Source organism: Sorex araneus, chromosome 2 (genome assembly GCF_027595985.1).
Source record: "Sorex araneus isolate mSorAra2 chromosome 2, mSorAra2.pri, whole genome shotgun sequence".
In the NCBI taxonomy this organism is placed as follows: Eukaryota; Metazoa; Chordata; class Mammalia; order Eulipotyphla; family Soricidae; genus Sorex; species Sorex araneus.
Window position 1 is genome coordinate 11111493 of NC_073303.1, and position 19556 is coordinate 11131048.

At 47.9% G+C, this 19556-nt stretch overlaps 1 protein-coding gene across 9 annotated transcripts in view; it reads right to left on the reverse strand.

Moving 5' to 3' along the window:
- CARMIL1 (capping protein regulator and myosin 1 linker 1) overlaps positions 1 to 19556 on the reverse strand; it is a 349297-nt gene that overhangs the window by 185231 nt on the left and 144510 nt on the right. For all 9 annotated transcript variants that reach the window (XM_055126005.1, XM_055126002.1, XM_055126001.1 and 6 more), the window contains exon 5: positions 9646 to 9767. In XM_055126005.1, the coding sequence (XP_054981980.1) occupies positions 9646 to 9767 (122 nt within the window). The remainder of the gene's footprint in view (positions 1 to 9645; positions 9768 to 19556) is intronic.

Here is a 19556-nt window from a genome sequence, read left to right on the forward strand (position 1 = left end):
CAGAGAGATTTAAGGAGTGGGCAGAGATGGCAGGTGATTATCGGCGCAGGAGCCGAGGATGCTTCTGAGATAAAGAGAAACAGGGGAGGCTGGGAGGCGCTCAGGGCCCCGGTGGGTGCAGCCAGGGTCGCTGGTGGCACCGCGCTGGCTTTACCATCCTCTTGGCAGCGGATGTGTGTGGGGGAAAAGAGGCAGTTGGCTGGCTGCAGGGCGGCCAGTTTTGCAGGCAGGCAAGCCAGAAAAACAGTGGGGACAGAAGGAGTAGTGAGGACAAGGAGGGGGGCAAGGAGGGGGGTGGCCTGGAGTGATGCAGGGCAGACAGGAGAGGAGGGGGAAGGCCCAGGACGCCCCGTCTGGAGTGTCTGAAAAAGCGCACGCGCACACACACACACACACACACACACACACACACACACACACACACACACACACACACACACACACACTCATCTCTCCAGAAAGGGAGTGAGAAGGGAACCAGGAGTGATTTTACCCCAGGAGAAGCATCCGAGGAGACAAGACGTTCAGAGGCTCCCCTTGAAGGGAGAGTGAGGTGGAAGTGCCAAGAGCCAGAGCTGTGAAGAAAGGGATGGGGGGGAGAGATGGGGGGTGGCTGGAATCTATCCCCCGAGACCAGGCCTGAGGCCGAGTGGGGAAGTAGACACTAATGCTGAGTGAAGCGAGGTCGGACGCTGTCAAAGCGTCCGACCTCGGCACCCACTCGGCACCCACTCTGCGGGTCCTCATCCTGACCTCCCATCAAGCTATGGAGGAGAAGAAGGGTCCCCGGTTTCCTGTCTGGCTGGAGGGGCTCCAAGGAAAACGTGTACAGCCTGAGACGTTGCCCAGTTGGCGTGCTCCTCTCCCCGCGGAAACCTCAGCTCCAGACCCAGGCACTTGGTCATAAACATTCTGCTAGCGCTCGGAACATGCCAGCCTGCAGCCGTCCGGGCGGTGCGTGCAGGCACCGTCGGGGAGAAGCGGCGAAGTCAAACGTCATGTGCCCCTTCAGGTGCTTGTGGGAATGAACTGGGTGTCCAAGTACGGTGGGATTTCTCTCGGTTTGACCTGGAGACATCTCTTTACTCTACAACGCCCACAATGGGGGTAATGGTGGACTTAAGAAAACGCCATGACAGTGAAATCATAGACGCTGGCCGAGTGGAATGGTTCATCTAAATTCAGGATGTTTACTCTAGCGACTTGACTTTCTCACTATGAGACAGGGAGGCCAGGCATTATGCAAAGAAAGAGAAGAAGAATTCTGGGGACCCGACCCAGGCATTTACACAGTGAAATTAAGTAAGCCTTGGACAAACCACGCCAAACTTAGGTTTCACTCCATTTGACATCATCTTTCTAAAAGTTTGATTTCAATGGCACTGCAGGACAAGCTATTTAAATGGCATATTAGGGTAAAGGTAAGATACTGCAAAGCAGCAAGAAAATAAGGCAACAGTCTTCTTATTTTTATTATGCTCTTATTATGGTGGGGAGCTGGTGAGATAAGTAGGAAGATGGCAAAGTCTAGGAGCATAAGGGGAAAAATTCATCTCCATGACAGGTTTATAAGCCAGGACCTCCATATCATTCTAGAAACCACACTGACCATTCCGATCAGGGTGGAGGGGGTTTCCGTGGGAGACGGAATTTGTGGAGGCAGATTCTTGTGGCCACCAAGCAGGTAATTCTCTCGCCTCCAAACCCAGGGGCCAGGGGCTGGAGCGATAGCACAGCGGGTAGGGCGTTTGCCTTGCATGTGGCCGACCCGGGTTCGAATCCCAGCATCCCATATGGTCCCCTGAGCACCGCCAGGGGTAATTCCTGAGTGCATGAGCCAGGAATGACCCCTGTGCATTGCCGGGTGTGACCCAAAAAGCAAAAAAAAAAAATCAAAAACAAAAAAACAAAAAAAAACCCCAAACCCAGGGGCCAGAGAGAGAGAGCACGGCAGGTGAGACGCTTGCCCTGTACACAGCCAACTGGGCTTGGATCTCCGGCATCCCTGAGCCTCACCAGGAGTGATCCCTGAGTACAGAGCCAGCAGCAAGCCGGGTGTGACCCAAAAACAAAACCCAAAATCACAAAACCACTCTTCAAAGGTCTCTGGCTGAACTTCTCCCAGCAGCTCCGCAATGCTTCACTTCTCAGCTACTCGTTCTTCCTCCAAGAAGCAACCTTTTTCAAGTTCAGGAATTTAAAGGCTGTCTCAGGGGAACAAGGACATTTGTTTACACGCCGATCAAACTTCCAAGAGTCAAAGCAACTGTTTCTCACGCTTTCTGACACCGTGCCCACAAACAATGAACACGAGGAAAACCCACCCCACACAAGTTGTTTTCTGCTGCGAGCAAAATAACAGCAAAGAGCCCATCTGTGTTCCGCAGGCAGCCTCAGCTCCTGCTGGTAAAGGGTGGAGGAAGAGAAAGGAGAGGGAAGCAGGAGGGACAGGAGAGAGGGAGGACAGAGAGAGAAGAGGGGGAAGGGAAAGGAGAGAGAACGGAGAATGGACAGAGGAGAGAGAAATCCGCTGCTGAGTAAACGCTGTAGTAGGTACACCAGCCTCAGACCCACTTGCCGGCAGCACTAGTGTGTTAAACCAACGACATCTCCGCTGTGGGCATTTCACCAACATAGGACGCAGAAATGAGGTGCGCGTGGCAAGGCCCAGCAAGCTAGAAGACAAGGCCCCTGCTCCCCACACCAAACTCAGGCTGGAACTGCCCACAAAGAGGAAAAACATCTGCAAATTCTTTTAATGCATTTAAATTGATGGATGTAAAATTCAGTCCGTGTAAAATTCAGCTATGGTGACATGACCTTTGTCACCAGCCACCATGGTTGATGCCAAACACGCAACAAAATGCTACCCGTGATGGCAGAGAAGTGAGGGGCTGGCAGGACCTGGGAGTGCCCCTTCGGCTTCCGTATCAACACCTATTTCTCCACTTGGCGCCACGAGACCTTTCATACATCAGCTGCCGACTTCGAAAAGGATTCAATGCCACAGTCACTGCAGCCACTGAGCAGTCCCAACGTACCTACCAGAGCGCAAATAGCCCGCCAAGGTTCAAACTCATGCTCTGTGGTGAGACCCATGAGGCATGCTGAAGGCATGAGGGAAATCACATCAAGTGGTTACTATCACATCACTGCAAAGACATATGATTAGCCACAGTGAACAACAACAACAACAAAATTTTAAGTTACAGACACACAATCCAGGCACAGGGCAAGAGAGGAAGTCCTGGAAGGTAACTCCCCCCATCTCCCACCACCCTGAGGGTCGGCGGTTTCCTTTCTGATGGGCCCAAGGCCTTGCCAGGCCTTCCGGGAGCTGCCTGCTGGAGCCTGGACAGCTCAGGCCCCGGGAGCTCGAACCTCGGCCACTTTTACACGCGTGACCTGTATCCGCAGTGGCCGGTGCACGTGTCATGATTCCCATGTGGCGTTGAGGACACTGAGTCACCAAGAGAGCCTCCACATTATCTGAGGCCTTCCAGCCACACTGCAGATCAGGGGGCAGATCTCTGAGCTCATCCTGTAAGTGGGCACTTAGTCTAGAGCGGGTGGAAAGGAGCACTGTTGGGTGAGTCTCCACCCTCCCCAGCCAGGTCTCACCTTCCCCTCACACTGACCCCTGCGGGCTTCCAAAATCAACTTAGTTGGGTGGTCACTGGGCTCCCAGTGACCCCATCAGGGGATACCTGCCCGGTGCCCCTCCTCCTCACCCCTGCTTCTAGCCAGGGCCTGTCCCATACAACTCGCTCTGGGCCCAGTCCCCTGGCAAATATTTCTCAATGAGAAGGAAGCACACGCCAAAGGTGGCTTTCTGGACATCCTGAGTTACATGTGACCATGTCCCCTTCTCTGATTTATTATGATTTATTTATTATTATGCTGTGCTATTGCTCCAGCCCCATATTTGTGGAACTTTCTAGCACCCCCGTTAGACACTATACCCCCGAAAGAGCAGGAAACGCCTTTGTGTCTATCTGCCTGTGGACACTCTGAGCAAACGCTTTCTAAAGCGAACCTCCTTTGTCCTGATGACTTAATAAGATGTTTTAAAAGAAAGGGGGAGGGGGCGGGAGGGAAGGTAATCTAGCCTGGCTTTGGAGCACAGCCAAGATACTTAATATTTCAAGAGCTGAAGACCACAGTTTCCTGAGAGGAGCTGCCCGAACAGATGCCTCTGCAGAAACAGATTGAACAGGAAGGACTAAGGCAACGAATCTTTCCTCAGTTTCCCAACTACCATTCACTAAGTCAGGAATGAGTTAACGAAACACAGGACCACCCAGCAGAAATCAGAACGTTCACAGAACAAAGCTCAGCGATCCTATTTTCAACTTCAATTTTTAAAATTTAATCTAAGCATGTTCTTCATTCTCGACATTAAACTTTCCTTGTTTCTCAAGGGGGAAAACATCATTTTGTAATAGAGTAGGAGAAATGAACTTAACTAATATGTGAAAGGAAAAGGCATTGGTGTGTATATTACTTTTAATTAAATTTATCTTTTCCCCCTATATTCTCTGCATTATGATCCAGTGTGAGGGCTGGAGCAATAGCACAGAGGGTAGGGCATTTGCCTTGCATGTGGCCAACCCGGGTTCAATTCCTCTGTCCCTCTTGGAGAGCCAGGCAAGCTACCATGAGTATCTCGCCCACATGGCAGAGCCTGGCAAGCTACCTGTGGCATATACAATCTGCCAAAAACAGTAACAACAAGTCTCACAATGGAGATGTTACTGGTGCTCACTCGAGCAAATCGATGAGCAACAGGATGACAGTGATACAGTGATGATCCAGTGAACTGATATTTTTATCATATTGGATTCTTTTTGCAGAGGGTGGGGGCATACTTTGGGGCTGTGCCCCAAACCTGGTGGGTACTGGTGCTCAGGGCTTACTCCTCGTGGTGCTTGGGGGGGACCATACAGGTACTCGGAATGAAACTGGGGTCGGCTGCATGTAAGGCAAATGCCTTAGCCCTGTACTATCTCTCCTGCCCTATATACTGAGTTCTGATGATGATATTACCCAAAGTTGTATCTGGGTAGAACCAAAACTTCAACAACTTGCAAGTAGAAAGAATTCTGTTGATCTATACCAGAACTTAGATTTTTCTTTCCAGGATGATTGAATGAACTGAGGAATGGATTCCCGTGGCTGTGATTCCTTTCCTGGCCCTCTTGGTATCTGCTTATTAGGCATTTTTCTACTGTGTAGCTCCCCGCAGAAGCATCCTGCACAACTACAAAAAATAGGGCTTAAAGGCTAACAAATCTACAGCGGGATCAGGCAACACATCTGTGAAAGCAATGACTCAGGCAAGGTGTGAAAATTCCCAATCATAATCTCTAACCGATGTTGAGTAGAACACACCACACTACAAAGGGACGGAGTTTCCAGGTTTGATATTATTTATATAAAGGAAATAGTTCCCTGACAGCTTTGACCCAAGACACACTAGGAATGTAGAAGAAAGGATACAATTACCCACTCTCCGTCCTTCCTCGTCACAACACCCAATGCTGGGATAATTGTACATTTCTCCTGCCAAAATCGTGTAACACAACCTCGGAAACTTCAAGAACATGCAAGTCACAAAATATTAAGAGCTTATTTTGACAAGCTAACTGTGTGTGTTGGGTGGGAAAGGAAAAGGCAAATCAAGCACATTTAAGTCATTGAAATTCTCTGCCAAGTCATTTTCTACATTATATCCGGCGCCTTCTTCCACGGTGGTATTCTGAACTGTTCCCTTTCCCTGCCATCGGGAAATGTTCCCTTTCCCCTTTAGGCTGTTTCAGCCCAGTGACCCTGTCCTTATCCACCTCCCACTAACACCCAATCACCTACCGTGTCATCTGCTTCCTGGCGCCTCGGCCAACGCCCGCCACTGTGAAAGCAGAATCATCGTGGTCTAACTTTACGTTCCAGGTCATAACACCCCAAGAATGTAACAGGAACAGAGCGAGCGTGAAAGTTAAATCCAGAGCTACAGCGAGTGAGTAGCTGCCTCATGCCAAAGACTAGGGATTTGGGGCCGGAGCGATAGCACAGCAGGTAGGGCGTTTGCCTTGCACGCGGCCGACCCAGGTTCGATCCCCGGCATCCCATATGGTCTCCCAAGCACTGCCAGGAGCAATTCCTGAATGCAAAGCCAGGAGTAACCCCTGAGCATCGCTGGGTGTGACCCAAAAAGCAAAAAAAAAAAAAAAAATTAATCAAAGACTAGGGATTTAAGATGAATCAAAACACAGGCTGCCTCCAGCATCTCCCAAACTCCAAGAAAGAACAGGAATCCATGTCCCTGTTCAGAATATCTTGACCACAAGGGAACCCTCTTCACATAGAAATTCATTCTTCTGTTAGTCGCTTATGAAAGATCAACTACAAGCATTCAAATATTTTCAGAGAGAGGGTTGATTCCCAATGTTAAGTAACTCCATGTCCTAAAGGAGTTTCCTGTAGGACCCCAGCATCTAGCACTCTGCCAAGCAGACAACAGAACCCTCAATTAATTAAGCTGGAAATACATAAGCATGCAGCTGTAACATGATGTGGAGTGTGGTATGAGTTCTCTGACAAGGTGGAATCTTGACAAATGAAAGGGCAGAGTTAAGACTGGCTTTGGGGGCAGGATCTCGCCGGGATGAGGAGCTGATTGGAAAGCATGGAAAATACAAAATAAACTCTGGCTGAGTTGCAGGGACGCGCTGGGAGGACACAGGACGGCCATCAGCTTCTGCGTCAAACTGATCAGCTGAGATTTTTGTCAAGAAGTTTAGTCCACAGAGAGCTGAGACCAGGAAGAGGCACTAATGGGATTAGAGAAAACAACTGTGGTGACAATGTGGTCGGGCACCGCCAAGGAAGGGAACAGCTACTGCCCCAGTACAATGAGACGGTCTGGAGCAAGGTAACGGGAATGGCAAGAAAGACAAACTGCCACCAGACCAAGAAACACGGGCAGAACGCACAGTGTGGTGACTGTTGAGAAACGCCAGGGAGGCACAAGGAGATGAGAGCAGCTCAGCTTCCCACCCGGGAGAAGGAGACGGAAATGGGACGCGGTGACTCTCCGGGCGAAGCGGCTAATTGACACAGAACGTGGAATTCAGGCGGCTTACACGGGGGAGGAGGAAGCACCACGGGGGGCACCCTGAGGGGGAGGTTCCGGGTACCCTGGGCGAAGCAGATGTCCAGTGAGGAGCCTGAGTGGGAAAGGAAGATGGGGCATGAGTAAGGCTGTCAACAGGGAGAGACAGATCAAGCAACTGCTTCTGTGGAGGCAGAAACCCATTTTCTCTGGGAGAAGAATATAAAAGCATCTAACCCCAAATAAGAAAACCATTAATCCCCCCTCACACACAAACACACACACACACACACACACACACACACACACACACACACACACACACACACACACAGCCCCCAACACTCTCCAGACTATGAAGCAAGACGGCCATTCGAAAGAAAACAGGGCCTCTAAAATATTGCTCTGGGTCTGATAAGCCCGCTCTCAATAACTTTAATAATTTTCTTATCTCATCTGTGTTCATTTAGAATGAAAGGAAGGAAATTATAAGGAAACTCAAGTACAAAGTGACATTCCTAAAGCGGCTTTTAAGGGAAACGGGCCAGGGTTAGTGCTCGCTCCTGACCGCCCCGGACTGTCCTCTGGGGGCTCTGAGGGTGGTGTGGAAACCGTTCCTGAGACAAAGTTTCCCGCTGGCTGTTTCCCCACAGCCCTCCTGAGTCACTCCTCACCTCGCCCCACGGCACCCTCACAACCCCCACTGTGTCACCGCAAACCAGTGACCATTGGCCTTCGAAACCCTCGTATGGGGAAACTCGAGTCATAGGGAAGTCAGGGCAGTCCCAACCTTCCACTCCACTGGACAAGGCGGTGCCATGTGGCTCCCTCAAGCAGAGAGACATCCTCCCGCTCCCTCCCTCCTTTACTCCCTCCCTCCCTTCCTCCCTCCCTTTCTCTCTCTCTTTCTCTCTCTCCCCCCACCCTCACACACACACTGGACAAAAGTGGTACCATGTGACTCCCTAAGGTAGGCAGACATTCCCCCCATCTCTCTCTTCTCTCTCTCCCCCATCCCCCTTCTCCCTTCCTCCCTCCTTCTTTCCCTTCCTCTCCCTCTCCCTCTCCCCCTCAACCTCTCTCTCCCCCTCTCTCTCTCTCTCTCTCTCTCTCTCTCTCTCTCTCTCTCTCTCTCTCTCTCTCTCTCACACACACACACACGGACACACACTCTGGATAAGGCTGGTACCATGTGACTCCCTAAGGTAGGCAGACATCCCCCTCCCCACCCCCACCCCACACATCCCAGATATAAAAGACAAGCAGGAAGACCAGGACAAGCCCACTCTGGTGCCCAGTGAAGAGAAGAAAATCAGTGAGAGAGAAGTAAGCAGGAGTCTGCAGGCCTGAGCAACTGAAAGGAAGTTCCTGTCCCAGGGAGCCCCTTCAGTCACCCGCAACCTGCACGTCAGGAAAGCGAGGTTCTCCCGCTGCCAAGCTTCTCAGACAGGAATTTCTGCTCGACCGTGTCCCACATAGGGCAGGAGGCCCTCCATTTTCCCTTCTGCCACCCCGATCTGAAGCAAGAGGCAGCGCTGGGCCTCCACCAGAGAGGTACAGTCCACACGCTGTGTGTCCGAGTCCTTCAGGAAGCGATTCCGACAGTGAGCTATCTTTTTAGGGCGCTTTCTCAGGTAAGGATCTCTCAGCCTTCAGTTCTGCCCGTCAAATCTCCCCCGTTTCCACCAACCCAATAATCACACACAAGTACAGACTCTGTGACGTAATTGTGATTACATAACTGTGATTTTAAAGGCTGAAGGGAAAAAAAATATGTATGTATATATACATATAAGGGCATATAGGGCAAATTTTCCTAACATCCCTTATGTCTAATGCAAAAAACTAAGAGAAAAATGAAAGTGGTTAATATTTTTAAGATTTATGTCTTTCTTTTCCTTTTGAAGTTTCTTCTTACTAAATGGAGGCCAAGGAGAAAAATGAAGACCCTCTCCTTTCTCATTCACACAGAGCGTGACGTCTCCCTGCCACGCTAGTCAACCCTGGCATTCTGCTAAGAGAAGTGAGGAAAATTCACTCTGGTCTGCGTGGCATGTTGGAGTGTAAAGGCTCCTTTGAGCCTGGAGAGCAGAGGTTAAAGAATTGCCAGAAGCCTCCGGACTCACGTTCTCTCCAGAGTAAGACTTAAAAAGATTCTCGCTCATGTCTGTAACCCAGCAGTGTGAAGTGGGGTCCCTGTGGGGTCGTGTCTGAGGGAAGGAGGAAGAGGGTGCAAGAGTGTTGGGTTCTTCAGACTGAGGAAGTCTGAGGGAAGGAGGAAGAGGGTGAGAGAATGTTGGGTTCTCTGTGCTGAGGAAGTCTGAGGGAAGGAGAAGGGGATGAGAGAGTGTTGGGTTCTTCAGACTGAGGAAGTCTGAGGGAAGGAGGAAGGGGGTGAGATGGCGGGTTCTTCATGCTGAGGAAGTCTGAGGGAAGGAGAAGGGGGTGAGAGGGTGCCCGGTTCTCCTCCCTGCTGGGGAAGTGCCCCCCTGCTCTGCTCTCTGCCCCCACCCTTGGGCCCCAGGAGAACTCACAGCGGGGACAGGCCGGGGAAGATCCTCCTCAGGCAGGTGCCGATGTGGGCCAGTACCTCGCTCACATCCTCAGGCGACGCCATCTTCATGGAGATGCTGCACTTTTCGGTCTCCACAACCATCTGCAAGAACCAGGGTGGACACTGCTTAGCACTTGCCCAACTCGTGACGTGCTCACGGTCAGTCACGGAAACCAGCTACCCATGGCGAGAGATGCTCGCGCCTCCCGCCTCTGAAGGAGACGGTCCCGAGAGGGCAGTTTCAGGCTCAGTGTCAGGACAGAGCACGGAAAGGAGGAAGGAGGATGCTGAAGGATCTTCCAGAAGGCCAAACTGCAGATTCGAGCAGACACGTCTGCCCTCCGTGGTGAGGGACACCGAATTTCCACGTCTGCACTTAATTTCACTCAATTTCTCCTTTTCTAAAGAGCTGGTTTGCTATTATGACACTACTTTTTCTATGAGTACCCAAGAGCATCAGCCAGTTACCTCTGAGTTAAAAACGAAGCATGTTTTAGAAAACCAGGGATGTGATTAAGTGTAGAAGACTTGCCTCACCTGTGTGAGGCTCAGGTTCATTCCCCAGCACCCAGTCATGAGAGGAATCCTCCCCGTACCCAGTCACTGAGAGGAATGGTCCCCCGTACCCAGTTACTGACAGGAATGGTCCCCCACATCTAATCCTGAGAGGAGCGGCTCCCTGCACCCACTGACAGGAATGTTCCCTCCCACACCCAGTCACTGACAGGAATGTTCCCTCACACCCAATCACTGACAGGTTCCCACAACAATGTTTAAAAGATCATCAAAAACAAGACACCCTGTGAGATGTGCTAATGAACTAGGGAAATCTCGTATGACCAAAAATAAATAAATAAATACAAATTAATTATGAAACACTGAGTTAAAAGAAGGGTAACTTGGAAAGGCTTATAGGACGAAAGCAAGGTAGTAGCAAAGACCTGCTTGCTACTACCTTTGTTGGTACTAAGCAAAGACCCATCTTTATAATAAAGTAAGGGAGATGCCCCAAATTTCTACCAAATATGTTGAGACTTAAACTATAGAGCTAGACCTATAAAGAAATATACACCCAGGAATGGGGAGAGGACTGGTTGCAACAGACACAATAGATAAACTGGGAGCACATTCCCAAAGAAAGGAATCATTTCAAACACTTTTTAAAAAGATACTTTTATCTGGAGTGATAGCACAGTGGCTAGGGCATTTGCCTCGCACTCGGCCGACCCAGGTTCGATTCCTCCACCCCTCTTGGAGAGCCCAGCAAGCTACCGAGAGTATCTGGCCCGCACGGCAGAGCCTGGCAAACTCCCCGTGGCATATTCGATATGCCAAAAACAGTAACAACAAGTCTCACAATGGAGACGTTACTGGTGCCCGCTCGAGCAAATCAATGAAGAATGAGACAGTGCTACCGTGCTACTATTATCTGTTATCGAAAATCTCAAAAATACTCCTGGGAAACTCGTTGCTCTGAAGCCTCACTGCAAGAAAATGGCCTCACATTCACCTCCTGCTGGGCCTTAATTTGTACAGAACTATCGTGGCAGGGAAACCACACTTAATGTAAAACTAACCAATTTGATTAACTAAGCAGGTTTTAGATTCGCTTTAGGTTGTCCTAAAATTAGCTAAATTAAAATTGGTAATTACCTGTTTTTTACAGTGCTTATGTGAGAAGGAAGAAGAATGCAATTTATTTGTCAAAATGAGATCACTGGAAAAGACAAGTGATGTGGGTCTTAAAGTGTTTTCCATAAGTACCTCAAGAGGAGAGGAGTGATCTGTAGCATCCCTGGATCCACAGGCATAAGAACACTGAAAGCCAGTGCTCAAGAGGCATCTGCAAACACATACTTAGTACCTATCACCCTCGGCCGCTTAGTCGGCTCCCTATACTAAAGAAGAAAACTGCTTTTAATCCAAATTTCCAGCACACTCAAGTAATAAATCGTATATGCCTTTGAAATTCCTCTTGCAGAGATTACACGGGTCAACATGGGTCAAAAACTGGTTCAACAAACATTTGCAAAAATGGACCCCAAAAGGCCGCACGCCTTATTCCATCTGGAGACGTTTATTGGTCAGCCGCATAAACAATGAGGTATCTTAGGGAAAACCAGACGTGCTTTGGTGCCAGAGGGCAGTTCCACTGGAAGAACACAGACCCTGAGTGTGGGGCCCAGAGCCACGTGTCCCCGGAACTTCCCGAGTGGACTCCGGGGCCATCAAATACCACAATAGCCACAGTGTCCACGAAAGACTAATGCTGCTGGTTTATTCACAACAAACAAATCAAAATAAATTCTTTTGGTTCTGCTTCAGCGCAGAGGTTGGGGTTCGGGATCAAAACATCCAAAATATGGAGGTGGGGAGGTGGAATGGTGGTGGAATGGGTGCCCCAATAGTAAATGGAATCAAATATTGTAAACTGGGCTGGAGCGATAGCACAGCGGTTGGGCGTTCGCCTTCCATGCGGCTGACCTGAGTTCGATTCCTCCGCCCCTCTCGGAGAGCCCGGCAAGCTACCGAGAGTATCGAGCCCGCACGGCAGAGCCTGGCAAGCTCCCCATTCGTATTGGATATGCCAAAAACAGTAACAATAAGTCTCTCAATGAGAGATGTTACTGGGTGGCGCCCACTCGAACAAATCGATGAGCAACGGGATGACAGTGATTGTAAACTGCTTTATACAAATAAAATTTAAAATAAAATAATTTTAAAATATTCTAAAATAAAATAAAATAAATTTCTACTGATTAAACATAAAAAAAAAAAATACTAATGGTGCTTTGCAGTAAACGCAGCTTCGAGCCTGGCATCTATCTGCACGAGGCCTGTTTGTCAGAGCCCGGTACTGTGGGCAGCGGCCATATTGCTTGGGAGTCTACACCCCCAACCTTCCCACCCCAGGGGGGAATCACATTTTTCACAACATGATATTTCTGCTCGCTTCATGTCTAGTTCATCTATTCAGTTCACAGTTTGGGTGTGAGTAATTAGCTTTATTCTAATTCCACTTAATCTTAACACCTAATCATCCTTAATTGCACAGGATTGAATGGAGTGACAGGGAGGGAAAGAAAGGTGACAGGTGGGGAAAGAAATGAAGCCTTCAAAGATTTCAACCTTCCACAAAAGCACTCACCCAGCCCTGCAGAACATGTCACCACCCCTGCCTGATGTAAGGACAGTGACAGAATCAGAGAGGTAAGATGATTTGAGATTACCAAGGAAAAGAATTCCCCTTCAAATCTCTCTTCTGCTCCTTTCTCAGCTGTGACGGGTAGGGGTGGGGGCGGGGGGCTAGAATGGTTACCACCGTTTTTGCTCAGACACCTAGCCGGTCACAGTCTGTGACCTCCAACACACATTCAAATAGGAATAAGGTGTGTGCTGAAAGTACATCTAGGACCAAACGTGATAACCTCTCAGTTTCTGTTATTGCAAACCATAATGCCCAAAAGGAGGGAGAGAGAGAGAGAGAGAGAGTATGGGGGAACTAGTCTGCCATGGAGGCAGGGGGAGGGTTGGAAAGCAGGGGTATACTGGAGATATTGGTGGTGGAGAATGGGCACTGGTGGAGGGATAGGTGTTTGATCATTGTATGATTGAAACTCACACATGAAAGCTTGTAATTGCTAAAAATGAAAACAAATAAATAAATAGTAATCAAGAATAGGAGCGATAGCACAGTGGGTAGGGCATTTGCCTTGCACACAGTCAACCTGGGTTCGATTACTTCGTCCCTCTCGGAGAGCCCAGCAAGCTACCGAGAGTATCCCACCCGCATGGTAGAGCCTGGCAAGCTCCCCGTGGCATATTCGATATGCCAAAAATAGTAACAACAAGTCTCACAATGGAGACGTTACTGGTGCCCACTCGAGCAAATAGATGAACCATGAGACGACAGTGCTACAGGGTCTGGAGAGACAGTCCAGGGCACAAGACACTCACCTTGCTGGTGGCTGACCCCAGTTCCATCCCGACACTACACAGGGCTACCAGGGGTCACTCTTGAACAGAGAGCCAAGATGAGGCCTGGAGCACCATGGGGGTATGGTCCAAAAGATAACAAAAATTTTGATAATAAAATAATCAGAGACATAAGCACAGGTCTCATTTGCAAGGTCAATATCTAACTCCCATTTCCAATTTCCATCTCCCTCCTTTATTAAAGCAGTGCAAACTAATGTAAATTTAAGAGAAGCTTTAATTTTTCTAAGATCCAGCGAACATAAGGGATCATTTACTGAAATAATCCTATGGCACAGCAAACAATTAAATTTACTTTTTTGAATCCCAGTAGCTATTTCAGTTGAAGAAGAAAAGGCTCAAAAAAAAAAAAAAAAGAAAGAAAGAAAGAAAGAAAAACAACCCTCCAGGAGCTACCAAACTCTGTAATTAGTAATTTGATTTATTGACCATGAAGGAACTTGACCACCAGGAAGAACCAGGACAATTCACTAGGAAAAGATGTAGAAACTCACATTCTTGGCCTCAGTAATGCTGACTCTCCCACACATAGTGAGAGGGATTGTTCCAGGCGTATCTGAATTTACGCCCCCAAACGAAAGCATAATTCACATGGCAATGACTTTGAAAAATTACAAATCATCCCAGAGAACGTTAGAAAAGGCTGCCCAAGTCACGCTGGATTTAAGTGTCACCGGCGCACTATCATCCTTCTGGTCTGACAGAAGAGAATGACAGTGCAGCGGGTGGGGCACTGGGCCCACACACAGACAGCTCAAGTTTGGTCCCTGGTATCCTCTGGGATCCCCCCATCCCTACCAGGGGTAAGTCCCACAGAGTAAGTGGCACAGAGAGAGAAAGGGAGGGAGAATCAAAATTAGAAATATTAAGATTAGTAATTTTCCACCTTAAGAACAACAGCATCAAATGGTACATTTCAGGGGGAAAAAGATGCCCACATCCAAGACATACTGAATCCTAACTGTCCTGTGCGGGGAGCAGAAGGGAGGGGGGGTGCGAGATGACCAGGGACAGGGGACTGTTGCCACACTGTACTTTTAAAGAGTGTCAGAGTCTCAAGTTTCCCACCCTGAATTCCACTGACCAAGTGCACTCAGGTCCCCTCTGTGGAACTAAAATCACTGTTTCACGTTCATTTCATCTGCGGGGTCCACGCCAAGGACCAAGGCAAAGTGGCCCAATGTATAGAGAGCCAATTTTGTGGCACTTATAGTGACAAACAGCTCCCTGGGACCTTCCTCTGAATGCCAGACACAGCAAAGGGATAGGACCACAAAGCGTGATCAGACCACTTCCAGCAGCCACACGGAAAAATTAGCCTTGCTGTGTCAACATCCTTCTGCATAGTCAAATACCCAGTCAAATCATATTTTTAATATGACTTGGCATTCACTTTTCAATAGCTGCCTTCTGCTTCCACCCCGGCCCCTAAATCATAAACACAAACACGCCTAAATTAAGGCCATCAAGAAAGCTCTGTCGATGGCATCAGGCGCTATCAGTCACTCCCGCATATGTCTGCCCATTTGGGCAAACATATGGAACTGTGATTTTTCTTCCAAACTCCAGTTTCAAGAGAATAATAAACACATAGGATAAAACATTGCACTAAAACGAACTATGGAAATGTTCCAAGGATGTGTGTGTATAATCTCGATTAACGTGAAAGTGACAATTTTGACAATTTCTTTGAGAAACGTTATCAACAAACCACACACATACACACAGATGCATGCGAAAGCAAACACACGTTGTTCTTCGTGGTTTGTAAAAAGCTAGACTCAAAAGAAGAAAGAAGGGAATGATAATAGAAAGCAGAGAAAGAATCACTGAAATAGAAAATAAAGTCCCTGCAATAAACACACAGAACCAAATAGGAATGAATAAAATAAATGAAACTGGAAAAGCAAACTGTTTGAGATCACGAGAAACAGGGGAATGGAAAAGGATAGTATTCTACAGCAAGTTAGAGGATAATGTGTGGCTATTATAAACAACTTTGTATCAATAATTCTGGTACCTGAGATGAAAAGAATACAAAAAAAAAAAGCTACAAACTACCAAGGCTCCCTGAAGAAGGAACACTAAATGAATCTATATCTATTACAGAAATGATCTGAGGTTAGAAATCTTCCCGAGGACAAACTCCAGGTTCATATGACTTCAATGCTGAATTCAGCGGATATATTTAAGAAAGGTCAATACATAAATTTTCCTAGAAAATGGAGTGACTCATCAGCTGGAGCAAGGTATTTGCCTTGCTCGTCGCCAACCCGGGTTCGACTCCTCCATCCCTCTTGGAGAGCCTGGCAAGATACCGAAAGTATCTTGTCTGCACGGCAGAGCCTGGCAAGCTCCCCATGGTGTATTCGATATGCCAAAAACAGTAACAATAAGTCTCACAATAGAGATGTTACTAGTGCCTGCTCGAGCAAACTGATGAGCAACGGGATGACAGTGCTACAGTGATACATCAGCTCATTCTATAAGCCTATGAATGTTATAATAGGAAAAGTAAAAAGGCTGAAGAAAAATCAGACGAAAAAAATAAATACCCCAGTAGGGGCCAGAGAGATAACTGAGAGACTGTACCAGAGATATTGGTGGGGAATGTGCACTGGTGGAAGGATGGGTGTTTGACCATTGTGTGATTGCAACCCAAACATGAAAGCTTGTAACTATCTCAGGGTGATTCAATAAAATTGAAAAAAAAATTAAAAAAATAAAATAATTTCAGCAAAGAAAAGAGAAAAAAGAGAGAGAAACTGCATCACCCATTTTATAGGCAGGATGCTTGAGTCCAGGGCCTCATGATCCCCTGAGCACCACTGGGAGTGATCTCTGAACAAGAAATAGTTCCCGAGCACAGTTGGGTACAACCCAAATTTCAACTCCATCACCCTCCCCTCCATTAAAGAAAAACCAAAACTATAAACAATAAAAAGCATAGAAGCATGCAAGCAACTCTTAACAAACATTTAACAACCAGTATCAACAATGCCTAATACAAATACAATTATCATACCAGGTGGCGTGAATGCCAGGAATGAAAAGGCTGATTTCATATTTGAAAATCTATCAGCAGAGCTCACCAAAAGTGAAAAAAAGAAAAAAAAAACACACAATGGCAACAGAAAAATAAACCACGTGGCAAAATTACAACATGAGTTTTTTTTCTGAAGGTAGAAGCCTAGCCCTAGCCCTCCAAAGAAATGGATGTCTCCCCTCTAAGACGAGAACCTCAATGAACCGGTGCCAGTTCTGTACTCTGCACGAAACGGGAGGTGTCAGTCAGCAGAACTGTCCGAGGCTTTGTTTGTATTGAAACTGCCTCTTCTAGGCCAGCAAGGGAGCGGGAAACCTGGGGACGCCCAGTGAGAGACAAAGGACTTGGTTCTTGGTGCCAGCAGAAGCTGAGGCCTGCACAGTCCCCCTCTGTCCTTCCCCAGGGGCCCGCCAGCACGCACAGGAATCTGGCCGCAGGCTGGGTTACGTGCAGGAAATGAAGTGTTCCCGCTCACCGGCTGCCTTCCCAGTGAGCAGCAAGCAGCCCTGCTCCTCGTTCTGCAGGAAAACATTTCACAGGCCCTCAAGACTGCAAACAGAATCCTGCAAAGGGTCCGGGGGACAAAGCTGACTCAGGGGCCTGGGAGACAGCTCACAGGGCTGAAGCACACGCCCTGCAGCCCGGCAGCCCAGCTTCTGCCCGGTACCAAACAGTCCCTCCACTCAGAGTAGTAAAGGAGCAAGGCCAAAAAGAATGCACGACCACCCCCGCCCCAGCACCCCTCTAAAAAAGTAGCACTGGACTGTCGTTCTGCTGTTGTCCCGTTGTTCATCGATTTGCTCGAGTGGGCACCAGTAACGTCTCCATTGTGAGGCTTCTTGTTACTTTTTTTGGCCTATCGAATACACCACGGGGAGCTTGCCAGGCTCTGCCGTGCAGGCGGGATACTCTCGGTAGCTTGCCGGGCTCTCTGAGAGAGACGAAGGAATCGAACCCGGGTCAGCAGTGTGCAAGGTAAATGCACTACCCGCTGTGCTATCGCTCCAGTCCCCAGAAAAGTAAAGAAAAAAAGATGCCATAGCTAAGAAAAGAATGAACATTGAAAAAGGAAGTAGAATTTATTTCTGAGGGGGAGAGGAGGGGTTGAGGACCAGCCCCGGGATGCTCGGGACCTATTTCTGGCTCTGTAGTCAAGACTGAGGGTGTGATGGGGACGAAATGGAGGTCTACCATTTATAAGGCAAATGCCTTACCTCCTATACAAGCTTCCAGTACAGATGACAGGACCCTACAATTCCTTTCTTTATTTAAAAAAAAAAAAATTTTTTTTTTTTGCCTTGGCTCCTATACAAGCTTTCAGTATTGATAACAGGACCCTAAAATCTCTTTCTTTCTTTTTGTAAAAAAATTTTGGGGGGTGGGGGGTGGGCTGGAGCGAAAGTACAGCGGGTAGGGTGTTTCCCTTGCATGTGGCCAACCCGGGTTCGATTCCCAGCATCCCATATGGTCCCCAGAGCACCACCAGGAGTAATTTCTGAGTGCAGAGCCAGGAGTAACACCTGTGCATAGCTGTGCATAGACCCAAGAAGCCAAAAAAAAAAATTTTTTTTTAAATAAAATTTTGTGGGATGCCACACCTGGCACTGCTGAGGGCTTACGCCTGGCTCTGCTCTCAGGGATCACTTATGGTGGGGCTCAGATACCTTAGTGGGCTACCTGAGACAAGATTTGGGTTGGCCGTGTGCAAGGTAAGTGCCCTACCCACCCTGCTATTGTTTCATCCTTAAACTCTAACATTTCTTATTCACAAATAAAATCATCAAGGTTGAAAAGGATGTGATCCTAAATGAGAATTGCAAGGTGACAGGATATAAAATTAATAATAAAAAAAAACACTGCATTTCTATAAGCCAGCAAAGAACAGATAGAAATGAAAGAATGGATTTAATGCCATTTATAATAGCACTGAAAAAATTATTTTTTTTGGAAGGGGTAGGGGTTTTGCTAGGCCACTCCTGATAGCACTCACAGGATACTCCTGGCTCTGTGCTCAGGAGTCACTCCTGGAGGTGCTCAGAAATATATCTGATGTATAAGACCTTTCCAGTGGATGCTGCAATAAACTAAATAAACTGGGCTGGGGGCTGCAAGAGGGGAGGGAAAGAAAGAACGGCTCGAAGGGCTAGAACACAAGCTCTGCATGAGGGTACCCCAAAGCTTAGTCTGTTGCACTGAACTGTCCTCTGAGTACCACCAGGAGTGAACCATGAGCACAGAGCCAGGAGTAGCCCAGAAGCACCACTGGGTGTGGTCCCCAAACAAACAAAAAAGTAAAAAATGATAAAATATTAAAACACTACTGAGAGCAATTAAAGACTAAAGTGCAAGGGAAGGTATACAATTTTCTGGGCTCTGAGACACAATATTAAAAATGTGCAGTGGGAAAGTAGACCATAGACCGAACATGAAGGCCACTCAATACCTCCATTGCAAACTACAACACCCAAAAGGAGAGAGAACAAAAGGGAATGCCCTGCTGCAGAGGGAGGGTGGGGTGGTGGGGGATGGGGTGGGGATGGTGGGAGGGGTACTGGGAACATTGGTGGAGGAGAATGGGCACTGGTGGAGGGATGGGTAAACAATCACTGTATGACTGAAATGCAAACATGAAAGTTCATAAGTTTGTAACTGTACCTCACAGTGATTCACTAATAAAAATTTTAAAAAATATATGTGCAGCAGGTTTGCCTTGCACGAGGCCGACCCGGGTTTGATTCCCAGCATCCCATATGGTCCCCCAAGTATCACCAGGATCGACTTCTGAGTGTATGAGCCAGGAGTAACCCCTGTGCATCGCCAGGTGTGACCCAAAAAGAAAATAGAAGAAG